At 45.4% G+C, this 15,997-nt stretch overlaps 1 protein-coding gene across 5 annotated transcripts in view; it reads left to right on the top strand.

The window, feature by feature from the left end:
* Window positions 1-15,997, top strand: part of shisa6 (shisa family member 6) — a 283,418-nt gene that overhangs the window by 205,459 nt on the left and 61,962 nt on the right. For all 5 annotated transcript variants that reach the window (XM_031894479.1, XM_031894477.1, XM_031894475.1 and 2 more), the window contains one exon: window positions 1,151-1,249. In XM_031894479.1, the coding sequence (XP_031750339.1) occupies window positions 1,151-1,249 (99 nt within the window). The remainder of the gene's footprint in view (window positions 1-1,150; window positions 1,250-15,997) is intronic.

Below are 15,997 nucleotides of genomic sequence, written 5' to 3'. Positions count from 1 at the left end.
TCATATTACTTGGTCTTTTTCTCAAAGTAAAGGTGCCCATACCCTGACCCATATTACGTGGTCTTCTTCTCAAAGTAAAGGTGCCCATACCCTGACCCATATTACTTGGTCTTCTTCTCAAAGTAAAAGCGCCCATACCCTGACCATATTACTTGGTGTTCTCAAAGTAAAGGTGCCCATACCCTGACCATATTACTTGGTCTTCTTCTCAAAGTAGAGGTGCCCATACCCTGACCCATATTACTTGGTCTTCTTCTCAAAGTAAAGGTGCCCATAACCTGACCATATTACTTGGTCTTTTTCTCAAAGTAAAGGTGCCCATACCCTGACCCATATTACGTGGTCTTCTTCTCAAAGTAAAGGTGCCCATACCCTGACCATATTACTTGGTCTTCTTCTCAAAGTAAAGGTGCCCATACCCTGACCAGATTACTTGGTGGTCTTCTCAAAGTAAAGGTGCCCATACCCTAACCATATTACTTGGTCTTCTTCTCAAAGTAAAGGTGCCCATACCCTGACCATATTACTTGTGTCTAGTATCTTTGAAAACCAGTAGGAATTCTCCCCAAACCTTATTCTGGCTGCCCCTCTGCTACTGCTTTGTTGGCTCCACAGCTTTGGAGGCCTTGGTCTACATCCCCAACCAGTGGCTCAGGGGCAACATGTCACTCACCAACCCCTTGGGTGTTGCTCTCAGTACCCCCAAACCAGGTAGTTATTTTTGAATTCCTGACTTGGGGGCAAGTTTTGGTTGAATAAAAACAACATTTAAAACCAAAAAAAGCCCCTGTAAGCTGATAGGGTGCATAGAGGCCCTTAATAGCCAATCACAGCCCTTATTTGGCTCCTCCATGATCTTTTATGGTGCTTGTGTTGCTCCCCAAGTCTTTTTACATTTGACTGTGGCTCACAAGTAAGAAAGGTTGGGGATCCCTGCTCTACAAGATCCAGGACTAATGCATACAACATGGAACATGATCTAGGAATAGTTTCCCTTTTAACTTGGACATGAACTGGTTCTTCTACGTTGGCTTAGAGAGGATGTAGAATGTAGGTCCAAGTGTTGAGGCCAGTCTTCCACTGAAAGGACTTTCTTATCTCCTCCTTGCACCCTTCTTGGCATTAACTCTACCTGTGCTTTCTCATTCAGCAGGACATTACACGAAGGATATATATCGGAGCGGGGGTCCTGATCTTCACAATTTTATCTCCTCTGGCTTTGTGACTTTAGGACGAGGACATCTCAAGGGTACAGTAACATCAGTTTTCTATTCCACATACATGGTCCTTACTGTGCTTATGCATATGTTATGGTTTTGTCCATCCCATTGGCCACAAATTGCTCTGTGCAAATGTCGAGAATCCCACCACTCGTATATAAGCTGGTGAGATTTAGTGACTTTTATTGGTTTATGTTGAGTGTTCCTACTGAGAGATCCACCTTGCTGGGAAAATACACATTATTTATACGTAGGGTTTATCTTGCATTTACTATCTTTATTAATCTTCCTTTAGATTTACAGTATAAAGCTTAATATATGCCCAGAAAATTCCTTCTCTGTATATTTGTATTTATACATATGGGTAGGGGGTGCCATAGTGTTTCCCTTAGACAGTACAGTATGGGGGTACAGCTTATTGTGTGCCCAGAACATTCCTTCTCTGTATATTTGTATTTATACATATGGGTAGGGGGTGCCATAGTGTTTCCCTTAGACAGTACAGTATGGGGGTACAGCTTATTGTGTGCCCAGAACATTCCTTCTCTGTATATTTGTATTTATACATATGGGTAGGAGGTGCCATAGTGTTTCCGTTAGACAGTACAGTATGGGGGTACAGCTTATTGTGTGCCCAGAACATTCCTTCCCTGTATATTTGTATTCATACATATGGGTAGGGGGTGCCATAGTGTTTCCCTTAGACAGTACAGTATGGGGGTACAGCTTATTGTGTGCCCAGAACATTCCTTCTCTGTATATTTGTATTCATACATATGGGTAGGGGTGCCATAGTGTTTCCCTTAGACAGTACAGTATGGGGGTACAGCTTATTGTGTGCCCAGAACATTCCTTCTCTGTATATTTGTATTTATACATATGGGTAGGGGGTGTCATAGTGTTTCCCTTAGACAGTACAGTATGGGGGTACAGCTTATTGTGTGCCCAGAACATTCCTTCTCTGTATATTTGTATTTATACATATGGGTAGGGGGTGCCATAGTGTTTCCCTTAGAGTGTACATTATGGGGGTACAGCTTATTGTGTGCCCAGAACATTCCTTCTCTGTATATTTGTATTTATACATATGGGTAGGAGGTGCCATAGTGTTTCCCTTAGACAGTACAGTATGGGGGTACAGCTTATTGTGTGCCCAGAACATTCCTTCCCTGTATATTTGTATTCATACATATGGGTAGGGGGTGCCATAGTGTTTCCCTTAGACAGTACAGTATGGGGGTACAGCTTATTGTGTGCCCAGAACATTCCTTCTCTGTATATTTGTATTCATACATATGGGTAGGGGGTGCCATAGTGTTTCCCTTAGACAGTACATTATGGGGGTACAGCTTATTGTGTGCCCAGAACATTCCTTCTCTGTATATTTGTATTTATACATATGGATAGGAGGTGCCATAGTGTTTCCCTTAGACAGTACAGTATGGGGGTACAGCTTATTGTGTGCCCAGAACATTCCTTCTATGTATATTTGTATTTATACATATGGGTAGGAGGTGCCATAGTGTTTCCCTTAGACAGTACAGTATGGGGGTACAGCTTATTGTGTGCCCAGAACATTCCTTCTCTGTATATTTGTATTTATACATATGGGTAGGAGGTGCCATAGTGTTTCCCTTAGACAGTACAGTATGGGGGTACAGCTTATTGTGTGCCCAGAACATTCCTTCTCTGTATATTTGTATTTATACATATGGGTAGGGGGTGCCATCGTGTTTCCCTTAGACAGTACAGTATGGGGGTACAGCTTATTGTGTGCCCAGAACATTCCTTCTCTGTATATTTGTATTTATACATATGGGTAGGGGGAGCCATAGTGTTTCCCTTAGACAGTACAGTATGGGGGTACAGCTTATTGTGTGCCCAGAACATTCCTTCTCTGTATATTTGTATTTATACATATGGGTAGGAGGTGCCATAGTGTTTCCCTTAGACAGTACAGTATGGGGGTACAGCTTATTGTGTGCCCAGAACATTCCTTCTCTGTATATTTGTATTTATACATATGGGAGGGAGGTGCCATAGTGTTTCCCTTAGACAGTACAGTATGGGGGTACAGCTTATTGTGTGCCCAGAACATTCCTTCCCTGTATATTTGTATTCATACATATGGGTAGGGGGTGCCATAGTGTTTCCCTTAGACAGTACAGTATGGGGGTACAGCTTATTGTGTGCCCAGAACATTCCTTCTCTGTATATTTGTATTCATACATATGGGTAGGGGTGCCATAGTGTTTCCCTTAGACAGTACAGTATGGGGGTACAGCTTATTGTGTGCCCAGAACATTCCTTCTCTATATATTTGTATTTATACATATGGGTAGGGGGTGTCATAGTGTTTCCCTTAGACAGTACAGTATGGGGGTACAGCTTATTGTGTGCCCAGAACATTCCTTCTCTGTATATTTGTATTTATACATATGGGTAGGGGGTGCCATAGTGTTTCCCTTAGACAGTACAGTATGGGGGTACAGCTTATTGTGTGCCCAGAACATTCCTTCTCTGTATATTTGTATTTATACATATGGGTAGGAGGTGCCATAGTGTTTCCCTTAGACAGTACAGTATGGGGGTACAGCTTATTGTGTGCCCAGAACATTCCCTCTCTGTATATTTGTATTTATACATATGGGTAGGGGGTGCCATAGTGTTTCCCTTAGACAGTACAGTATGGGGGTACAGCTTATTGTGTGCCCAGAACATTCCTTCTCTGTATATTTGTATTTATACATATGGGTAGGAGGTGCCATAGTGTTTCCCTTAGACAGTACAGTATGGGGGTACAGCTTATTGTGTGCCCAGAACATTCCTTCTCTGTATATTTGTATATACCTGTATATATTCTTTATGGAATGAACCGGGCCACTGAATGATCTGTGTGGGCTACTGTGAGTATATCCTGTAGAAATGCAATGTCTTTATATGCGGGACCAGTGGTGCTGCTGATTCAGTCCGTAGCAACCGGAGACACAATATTAATGATGGGGGAGAGTGAATCCCAGGCAGTGGATGGCTTCTGTCCCCCTGAGGGGTGCGCGTTGCCCCAAGCTCAGTATATTCCCAGTATATTCAGTATATTCCCAGCAATGCCCATCAGCTGTCCATCACGCCGTGTTTCCATGGCTACCTGCCGCTCTCCTTATACATAGCAACTGTTTCCTCTGTAGATTCTAACACCTAAACCCCCAAGTCTGTAGGTTATTGCTTCCCTGAAGGTAAGTCCCACCATACAGGTACCTGTGAATAAAGGCAAACACAATGGGGGCATATAGGGCAACTTGTCTAAATGCCAGTTTAACTAGTACTAGCCCAAATGGCAATTGAATCTATTAAGGGAATGGCAATGGGTACTTACAGGGCTACTAGCCTAAATGGCAATTGAATCTATTAATGAAACGGCAATGGCTACTTACAGGGCTACTAGCCTAAATGGCAATTGAATCTATTAAGGGAAAGGCAATAGGTACTTACAGGGGTACTAGCCTAAATGGCAATTGAATCTATTAAGGGAAAGGCAATGGGTACTTACAGGGCTACTAGCCTAAATGGCAATTGAATATATTAATGGAACGGCAGTGGGTACTTACAGGGCTACTAGCCCAAATGGCAATTGAATCTATTAAGGGAACGGCAGTGGGTACTTACAGGGCTACTAGCCTAAATGGCAATTGAATCTATTAAGGGAACTGCAATGGGTACTTACAGGGGTACTAGTCTAAATGGCAATTGAATCTAAGGGAACGGCAATGGGTACTTACAGGGCTACTAGCCTAAATGGCAATTGAATCTATTTAGGGAACGGCAATGGGTACTTACAGGGCTACTAGCCTAAATGGTAATTGAATCTATTATTGGAACGGCAATGGGTACTTACAGGGCTACTAGCCCAAATGGCAATTGAATCTATTAAGGGAACGGCAATGGTTACTTACAGGGCTACTAGCCCAAATGGCAATTGAATCTATTAAGGGAACGGCAATGGGTACTTACAAGGCTACTAGCCCAAATGGCAATTGAATCTATTAAGGGAACGGCAATGGGTACTTACAGGGCTACTAGCCCAAATGGCAATTGAATCTATTAAGGGAATGGCAATGGGTACTTACAGGGCTACTAGCCCAAATGGCAATTGAATCTATTAAGGGAACGGCAATGGGTACTTACAGGGCTACTAGCCCAAATGGCAATTGAATCTATTAAGGGAACGGCAATGGGTACTTACAGGGCTACTAGCCCAAATGGCAATTGAATCTATTAAGGGAACGGCAATGGGTACTTACAGGGCTACTAGCCCAAATGGCAATTGAATCTATTAAGGGAACGGCAATGGTTACTTACAGGGCTACTAGCCCAAATGGCAATTGAATCTATTAAGGGAACGGCAATGGGTACTTACAGGGCTACTAGTCTAAATGGCAATTGAATCTAAGGGAACGGCAATGGGTACTTACAGGGCTACTAGCCTAAATGGCAATTGAATCTATTTAGGGAACGGCAATGGGTACTTACAGGGCTACTAGCCTAAATGGTAATTGAATCTATTATTGGAACGGCAATGGGTACTTACAGGGCTACTAGCCCAAATGGCAATTGAATCTATTAAGGGAACGGCAATGGGTACTTCCAGGGCTACTAGCCCAAATGGCAATTGAATCTATTAAGGGAACGGCAATGGGTACTTACAGGGCTACTAGCCCAAATGGCAATTGAATCTATTAAGGGAACGGCAATGGTTACTTACAGGGCTACTAGCCCAAATGGCAATTGAATCTATTAAGGGAACGGCAATGGGTACTTACAAGGCTACTAGCCCAAATGGCAATTGAATCTATTAAGGGAACGGCAATGGGTACTTACAGGGCTACTAGCCCAAATGGCAATTGAATCTATTAAGGGAACGGCAGTGGGTACTTACAGGGCTACTAGCCTAAATGGCAATTGAATCTATTAAGGGAATGGCAATGGCTACTTACAGGGTCCCGCTGCCCTATGTATTGTCCCTAATGTGCTGATAGCGATACTCACTGACACATATGCAATCTGCTCCCTGATTGGTTAATTAGCAAGGTATTTAGGTGCATGGCACAGACCACATTGCGTTTATACTTCCTGCTCATTGGTTGCTATGGGTTGCTATGGGGCTATATGACTACCCCAGAACACAAACTAGGTAGAAGGGGGCATAAAGGGAGCAAAAGAGTGACCCCCAAGGTGGTAGCAGTGATTGTAATAGCCCTACCCTGTGACATCACAGCTCCGCCCCCGCAATGTTACCCCCACCCCCCCCTGCCTGGCTTTCAGCAGTGGCAAACGTGGCTACCCTACACAGCACCGGCTGCCCGGATTGGCCATCGCTACTGACCAGTCAGGGGTGGCCATGTCTACATTGTGATTGGCTAGAGAATCAGCCCACCATTTTACCTTCTGCGCCATTACGGTCCCACGTGTTGATCCAAAGTCGCCTCTGACTTGTTTCCTCTCAGTGTAATTAGATTCTGATAGCAATGAACTCCCTCTAGCGCCCCCCAGAGGGAACCCGACCCGCTTTGGTGCTGCTCATCCAAACCCCCCCCCTGCCGGCTCAGATGGGTGACATTTAAGGGTTTGGATGAAACGGGAAGTTCTCCTTTTGAAGCCGCTAGTAGGCAGACTGACGGCTACGTAGCTGACATTTAGTGCGTCTAACGAGGAGCGACTGTCAGAAACGCGGAAAAGTTATAAAAAGAATCCGGGAGGGAGGAGATCCAGACGGGGAAAGTTTCAGGGATTGAAAGTCTGTCTGGAACATTAGTGCGGCGCGAGCAATCAGCTTGGGGGAAGCAATAATTCACTACTAAGCACAATTCAGCAGGAACAGCCCCCTAAGTTTGCTCATAGCCTGTACAGAGAGATACCATAAAACTATGGCACATAGGGATTCCCCTGTACTAAGCACAATTCAGCAGGAACAGCCCCCTAAGTTTGCCCATAGCCTGTACAGAGAGATACCATAAAACTATGGCACATAGGGATTCCCCTGTACTAAGCACAATTCAGCAGGAACAGCCCCCTAAGTTTGCTCATAGCCTGTACAGAGAGATACCATAAAACTATGGCACATAGGGATTCCCCTGTACTAAGCACAATTCAGCAGGAACAGCCCCCTAAGTTTGCTCATAGCCTGTACAGAGAGATCCCATAAAACAATGGCAGCATAAGGAATCCCCTGTACTAAGCACAATTCAGCAGGAACAGCCCCCTAAGTTTGCCCATAGCCTGTACAGAGAGATACCATAAAACTATGGCACATAGGGATTCCCCTGTACTAAGCACAATTCAGCAGGAACAGCCCCCTAAGTTTGCTCATAGCTTGTACAGAGAGATACCATAAAACTATGGCACATAGGGATTCCCCTGTACTAAGCCCAATTCAGCAGGAACAGCCCCCCAAGTTTGCTCATAGCCTGTACAGAGAGATACCATAAAACTATGGCACATAGGGATTCCCCTGTACTAAGCACAATTCAGCAGGAACAGCCCCCTAAGTTTGCTCATAGCCTGTACAGAGAGATACCATAAAACTATGGCACATAGGGATTCCCCTGTACTAAGCACAATTCAGCAGGAACAGCCCCCTAAGTTTGCTCATAGCCTGTACAGAGAGATACCATAAAACTATGGCACATAGGGATTCCCCTGTACTAAGCACAATTCAGCAGGAACAGCCCCCTAAGTTTGCTCATAGCCTGTACAGAGAGATACCATAAAACTATGGCAGATAGGGAATCCCCTGTACTAAGCACAATTCAGCAGGAACAGCCCCCTAAGTTTGCTCATAGCCTGTACAGAGAGATACCATAAAACTATGGCACATAGGGAATCCCCTGTACTAAGCACAATTCAGCAGGAACAGCCCCCTAAGTTTGCTCATAGCCTGTACAGAGAGATACCATAAAACTATGGCACATAGGGATTCCCCTGTACTAAGCACAATTCAGCAGGAACAGCCCCCTAAGTTTGCTCATAGCCTGTACAGAGAGATACCATAAAACTATGGCACATAGGGATTCCCCTGTACTAAGCACAATTCAGCAGGAACAGCCCCCTAAGTTTGCCCATAGCCTGTACAGAGAGATACCATAAAACTATGGCACATAGGGATTCCCCTGTACTAAGCACAATTCAGCAGGAACAGCCCCCTAAGTTTGCTCATAGCCTGTACAGAGAGATACCATAAAACTATGGCACATAGGGATTCCCCTGTACTAAGCACAATTCAGCAGGAACAGCCCCCTAAGTTTGCCCATAGCCTATGAGTAAAATCCAGGTTTGTGCCTTTAGTTTATCGCGTATTTCCATGCAGAGAGGGTTGGTTCCAGCACAAAAGACACATTAATGAATAGAAGCCTTTGAGGTTAGTGGGGAAGCTGCTCGGTCCCCTGAATGTTTATTCCTTATGTAGAAAATCACATTGTGCCTGACATCGGGCCCCGTTCCCCCCGCGCTGCTGACATCTCGTCGGGCCACAACCGGGAATGATCCGACTCCATTATTTCCCGTTCCGGCTCAGTGCGCCCCAGTGACCCCGCGCAGGAAGGCAATGCGGCCCCTTAGGCTTTATACTACACACCATCAATATGGCGGCACGGAGATGCGCTGCTGGGATACCGTCGCCATGGGATGCCGCCTACAATGGATGTAGAAACGCGCTTACAGGGGGGGGTTACAGGCACATTAATGTTACGGGGGGATCAGGGCTCATAAATTTCTCTATTTTCATTTTCTAATGAGCCTCATTTTTAAACACTGGGAAGTAACCCATAGCAACCAATCAGTGATCAGTATTTTTCAGTAGGTAGAACAATGAAAGCAAATATCTCATTGGTTGCCCAGGTGCAGATTTACCCTGAATGACCCCCAGTGATTGCTAAACTGTTGGGGGGGCGGGGCAGACTTACAGCCTGTTACCTACACTCACTGAGCCTCACTCACCCACTACTCTGTCTCTGAGCCTCACTCACCCACTACTCTGTCTCTGAGCCTCACTCCTCCACTACTCTGTCTCTGAGCCTCACTCACCCACTACTCTGTCTCTGAGCCTCACTCACCCACTACTCTGTCTCTGAGCCTCACTCCTCCACTACTCTGTCTCTGAGCCTCACTCCTCCACTACTCTGTCTCTGAGCCTCACTCACCCACTACTCTGTCTCTGAGCCTCACTCACCCACTACTCTGTCTCTGAGCCTCACTCACCCACTACTCTGTCTCTGAGCCTCACTCACCCACTACTCTGTCTCTGAGCCTCACTCACCCACTACTCTGTTTCTGAGCCTCACTCACCCACTACTCTGTCTCTGAGCCTCACTCACCCACTACTCTGTCTCTGAGCCTCACTCGCCCACTACTCTGTCTCTGAGCCTCACTCACTACTCTGTCTTTGAGCCTCACTCACCCACTACTCTGTCTCTGAGCCTCACTCCTCCACTACTCTGTCTCTGAGCCTCACTCACCCACTACTCTGTCTCTGAGCCTCACTCCTCCACTACTCTGTCTCTGAGCCTCACTCGCCCACTACTCTGTCTTTGAGCCTCACTCGCCCACTACTCTGTCTCTGAGCCTTACTCACACTCTACTCTGTCTCTGAGGCTCACTACTCTGTCTCTGAGCCTCTGTCTCTGAGCCTCACTCACCCACTACTCTGTCTCTGAGCCTCACTCACCCACTACTCTGTCTTTGAGCCTCACTCGCCCACTACTCTGTCTCTGAGCCTTACTCACCCACTACTCTGTCTTTGAGCCTCACTCACCCACTACTCTGTCTCTGAGCCTTACTCACCCACTACTCTGTCTCTGAGCCTCACTCACCCACTACTCTGTCTCTGAGCCTCACTCGGCCACTACTCTGTCTCTGAGCCTCACTCGGCCCACTACTCTGTCTCTGAGCCTCACTCGCCCACTACTCTGTCTCTGAGCCTCACTCACCCACTACTCTGTCTCTGAGCCTCACTCACCCACTACTCTGTCTCTGAGCCTCACTCACCCACTACTCTGTCTCTGAGCCTCACTCGCCCACTACTCTGTCTCTGAGCCTCACTCACCCACTACTCTGTCTCTGAGCCTCACTCACCCACTACTCTGTCTCTGAGCCTCACTCACCCACTACTCTGTCTCTGAGCTTCACTCGCCCACTACTCTGTCTCTGAGCCTCACTCACCCACTACTCTGTCTCTGAGCCTCACTCACTCACTACTCTGTCTCTGAGCCTCACTCCTCCACTACTCTGTCTCTGAGCCTCACTCGCCCACTACTCTGTCTCTGAGCCTCACTCACTCACTACTCTGTCTCTGAGCCTCACTCCTCCACTACTCTGTCTCTGAGCTTCACTCACTCACTACTCTGTCTCTGAGCCTCACTCACCCACTACTCTGTCTCTGAGCCTCACTCACTCACTCACTACATTTGCCCTAAGCTCCCTGCTTTGCTATTTTGCTAAGGACTCTCCATTTTCCCTCCACTTTACATACATTTCCCTTTTCCTTTCTAACCCCTTTCATTTAGTTGGAGACTCTAGAGCTCATTTAAAATAAAATGCCATTCTCCCCTGGGGACTATTAAATAATGTATTTTGTCTCCCTGTGTCCAAATGGATTCTGCAGCCGTCAGTAGTCCTGTACAAGTTCAAACTGAATGTATTATATCCGTAAGCTCCCGTTATACCTGAGCATCAGCACAAACCCACAGTCTTTCCCACTTGTAATAGTAACATTTTTAATGGAATCTACTGTTACAGTGGAGGAAATAATTATTTGACCCCTCACTGATTTTGTAAGTTTGTCCAATGACAAAGAAATGAAAAGTCTCAATGGTAGGTTTAACAGTGGCAGATAGCACATCAAAAGGAAAATAGAAAAAATAACTTTAAATAAAAGATAGCAACTGATTTGCATTTCATTGAGTGAAATAAGTTTTTGAACCCCTACCAACCATTAAGAGTTCTGGCTCCCACAGAGTGGTTAGACACTTCTACTCAATTAGTCAACCTCATTAAGGACACCTGTCTTAACTAGTCACCTGTATAAAAGACACCTGTCCACAGAATCAATCAATCAAGCAGACTCCAAACTCTCCAACATGGGAAAGACCAAAGAGCTGTCCAAGGATGTCAGAGACAAAATTGTAGACCTGCACAAGGCTGGAATGGGCTACAAAACCATTAGCAAGAAGCTGGGAGAGAAGGTGACAACTGTTGGTGCGATTGTTCGAAAATGGAAGGAGCACAAAATGACCATCAATCGACCTCGCTCTGGGGCTCCACGCAAGATCTCACCTCGTGGGGTGTCAATGATTCTGAGAAAGGTGAAAAAGCATCCTAGAACTACACGGGAGGAGTTAGTTAATGACCTCAAATTAGCAGGGACCACAGTCACCAAGAAAACCATTGGAAACACATTACACCGCAATGGATTAAAATCCTGCAGGGCTCGCAAGGTCCCCCTGCTCAAGAAGGCACATGTGCAGGCCTGAAGTTTGCCAATGAACACCTGAATGATGCTGTGAGTGACTGGGAGAAGGTGCTGTGGGCTGATGAGACCAAAATAGAGCTCTTTGGCATTAACTCAACTCGCTGTGTTTGGAGGAAGAAAAATGCTGCCTATGACCCCCAAAAACACCGTCCCCACCGTCAAGCATGGGGGTGGAAACATTTTGCTTTGGGGGTGTTTTTCTGCTAAGGGCACAGGACAACTTATTCGCATTAACGGGAAAATGGACGGAGCCATGTATCGTGAAATCCTGAACGACAACCTCCTTCCCTCTGCCAGGAAACTGAAAATGGGTCGTGGATGGGTGTTCCAGCACGACAATGACCCAAAACATACAGCAAAGGCAACAAAGGAGTGGCTCAAGAAGAAGCACATTAAGGTCATGGAGTGGCCTAGTCAGTCTCCGGACCTTAATCCAATAGAAAACCTATGGAGGGAGCTCAAGCTCAGAGTTGCACAGAGACAGAAACCTTAGGGATTTAGAGATGATCTGCAAAGAGGAGTGGGACCAACATTCCTCCTAAAATGTGCGCAAACTTGCTCATCAATTACAAGAAACGTTTGGCCTCTGTGCTTGCAAACAAGGGCTTTTCCACTAAGTATTAAGTCTTTTTTTGTTAGAGGGTTCAAAAACTTATTTCACTCAATGAAATGCAAATCAGTTGCTATCTTTTATTTAAAGTTATTTTTTCCATTTTCCTTTTGATGTGCTATCTGCCACTGTTAAACCTACCATTGAAATGATACTGTTCTGAGACTTTTCATTTCTTTGTCATTGGACAAACTGACAAAATCAGTGAGGGGTCAAATAATTATTTCCTCCACTGTATATCAGTGGCACATAGCAACATCCGTGTACATTATTTAATTTCCCTTAGACAGTACAGTATGGGGGTACAGCTTATTGTGTGCCCAGAACATTCCTTCTCTGTATATTTGTATTTATACATATGGGTAGGGGGTGCCATAGTGTTTCCCTTAGACAGTACAGTATGGGGGTACAGCTTATTGTGTGCCCAGAACATTCCTTCTCTGTATATTTGTATTTATACATATGGGTAGGGGGTGCCATAGTGTTTCCCTTAGACAGTACAGTATGGGGGTACAGCTTATTGTGTGCCCAGAACATTCCTTCTCTGTATATTTGTATTTATACATATGGGTAGGGGGTGCCATAGTGTTTCCCTTAGACAGTACAGTATGGGGGTACAGCTTATTGTGTGCCCAGAACATTCCTTCTCTGTATATTTGTATTTATACATATGGGTAGGGGGTGCCATAGTGTTTCCCTTAGACAGTACAGTATGGGGGTACAGCTTATTGTGTGGCCCAGAACATTCCTTCTCTGTATATTTGTATTTATACATATGGGTAGGGGGTGCCATAGTGTTTCCCTTAGACAGTACAGTATGGGGGTACAGCTTATTGTGTGCCCAGAACATTCCTTCTCTGTATATTTGTATTTATACATATGGGTAGGGGGTGCCATAGTGTTTCCCTTAGACAGTACAGTATGGGGGTACAGCTTATTGTGTGCCCAGAACATTCCTTCTCTGTATATTTGTATTTATACATATGGGTAGGGGGTGCCATAGTGTTTCCCTTAGACAGTACAGTATGGGGGTACAGCTTATTGTGTGCCCAGAACATTCCTTCTCTGTATATTTGTATTTATACATATGGGTAGGGGGTGCCATAGTGTTTCCCTTAGACAGTACAGTATGGGGGTACAGCTTATTGTGTGCCCAGAACATTCCTTCTCTGTATATTTGTATTTATACATATGGGTAGGGGGTGCCATAGTGTTTCCCTTAGACAGTACAGTATGGGGGTACAGCTTATTGTGTGCCCAGAACATTCCTTCTCTGTATATTTGTATTTATACATATGGGTAGGGGGTGCCATAGTGTTTCCCTTAGACAGTACAGTATGGGGGTACAGCTTATTGTGTGCCCAGAACATTCCTTCTCTGTATATTTATATAAATATGTATGTGTTGGAGCTGCCAGGAATTCTGGATAATAGATGACCATATTTGCCGTATAATGAAGTGCAGGGATAATTCCGTACTGAGATAGCTGCCCCTTCGTGCCCTTGTGGTGTAAATATAGTCGGTAAGGCGCTAACAAGCAACATGGGTTGGCGCTGTGACCTCCTCAGTGTTTGAGCCCAAATGATGTCAGTTCATGTATCGGTACATACAGAGCGGGGGCCCCGGGGGGGGCAGTTACAGGCATGTGGAGCGGCTTCTGGGGATTTATCTTTATCTGAACTCAGTGGCGCCGCTCTCCTCCCGAACATTTATTTTATGGATCTGTCGTTTAACGAGGCTCATTCTCTTTCTGTAATTAAAGGGGAAGTACGCCTGAAGGTGAATTTATAGTACAATGTAGATTATGGGTTCCTTATAATAGAGATTCTAGCTATCTGTATAACAGAGCATTCTGTCACAGTGGCACAGATCCTATCTGATCCCCCCCCCCCATTGTAAGCAGCAGTCCTGCCCTGCTTTATGGCTGAGATTCTAGCTATCTGTATAACAGAGCATTCTGTCACAGTGGCACAGATCCTATCTGATCCCCCCCCCATTGTAAGCAGCAGTCCTGCCCTGCTTTATGGCTGAGATTCTAGCTATCTGTATAACAGAGCATTCTGTCACAGTGGCACAGATCCTATCCCCCCCATTGTAAGCAGCAGTCCTGCCCTGCTTTATGGCTGAGATTCTAGCTATCTGTATAACAGAGCATTCTGTCACAGTGGCACAGATCCTATCTGATCCCCCCATTGTAAGCAGCAGTCCTGCCCTGCTTTATGGCTGAGATTCTAGCTATCTGTATAACAGAGCATTCTGTCACAGTGACACAGATCCTATCTGATCCCCCCCCATTGTAAGCAGCAGTCCTGCCCTGCTTTATGGCTGAGATTCTAGCTATCTGTATAACAGAGCATTCTGTCACAGTGGCACAGATCCTATCTGATCCCCCCATTGTAAGCAGCAGTCCTGCCCTGCTTTATGGCTGAGATTCTAGCTATCTGTATAACAGAGCATTCTGTCACAGTGGCACAGATCCTATCTGATCCCCCCATTGTAAGCAGCAGTCCTGCCCTGCTTTATGGCTGAGATTCTAGCTATCTGTATAACAGAGCATTCTGTCGCAGTGGCACAGATCCTACGGATACAGGATCCCTACAACCCTCCCTTAATCCCTCTCTTTAATGCCTGCCCTCATTTGACCTCGGTTCCTATTGGACCAGCACAGACACCTGACCCCCTGACCTCTTGCTGCCGATATATTATATATATATATATAATATTCCCACATAATGTTCCCTTGAACCCTCTCCCGGATGTTTCTTTAGATCTGCTTCCAAGATCTTCTGCCCTCAAATGTTCCTGGAACTCTATCCCCGCTGGGTTGCTGGATCTCCCATAATAACATGAAAGAATATTCTCACTTAATGATTCCAGGAACTATTTCCCACGAGGATCCTCCCATCTCTGATATCTGACTGATTCCTCATAGAGAAGCGAAACCGCCGCGTCACCAAAGACCTAAAGAGACTTGGGTTGCGCCAAATGCATCACTTTTGGTTTTAGTTGAAAATCTGCTTTGGCTGATTAAAGGGGAACTTCGCCTACAGAACCCTGTAATCTGTTCCTTCCAAAAGTAGGAATAAATTCCATTTTATATGCTGAAATCCAGCTGCAAAACAGTTAATCTCTTTTTGCATCATTTGAAATCCTGGCAGGGGAGGAGGGACTAAAACTCTGATGTTATAAATTGTAACAACTTCTCCACAGCTTACAGACAGCATGCAGGAACTACATAACCCACAATGCATTGCACTGGGAAGTTCCTTTCCTTATTGACGTCATGTGTGCAGCAGGGAATTGTGGGATTGGGAGGAGGCAGGCTGAGGACAGGCGACTACTGTTACATGTTATTTGTCCGCTAGATCAGCAGGGGAACAGGGGGCGGGGCTTAGCTTAAGTTGAGTTTGGGTGGAGTTCCCCTTTAATTTTGTTTGCCCATATGACTTGTTATTTTCCTAAATTAAAAATAAAGGCCACATAAACCTCACTGTATTCAGCCAAATGATATAAACCGGCAGCTGAATAGCCCCCCCTGCCTCCGTGCGCGTTAGTTACCGGGCCGGCTACATGCGGAACTGTCGGAGCGCGACCCCCTCGGCGCAGTATATAATCTATAAATCACTGGGAAGCTCATTGATAGCAGAG

Source organism: Xenopus tropicalis, chromosome 10, assembly GCF_000004195.4.
Source record: "Xenopus tropicalis strain Nigerian chromosome 10, UCB_Xtro_10.0, whole genome shotgun sequence".
Taxonomy (NCBI): Eukaryota; Metazoa; Chordata; class Amphibia; order Anura; family Pipidae; genus Xenopus; species Xenopus tropicalis.
The sequence above is the reverse complement of the archived record's forward strand: the minus strand, read 5'-3'. Positions and strand labels throughout refer to the sequence as shown.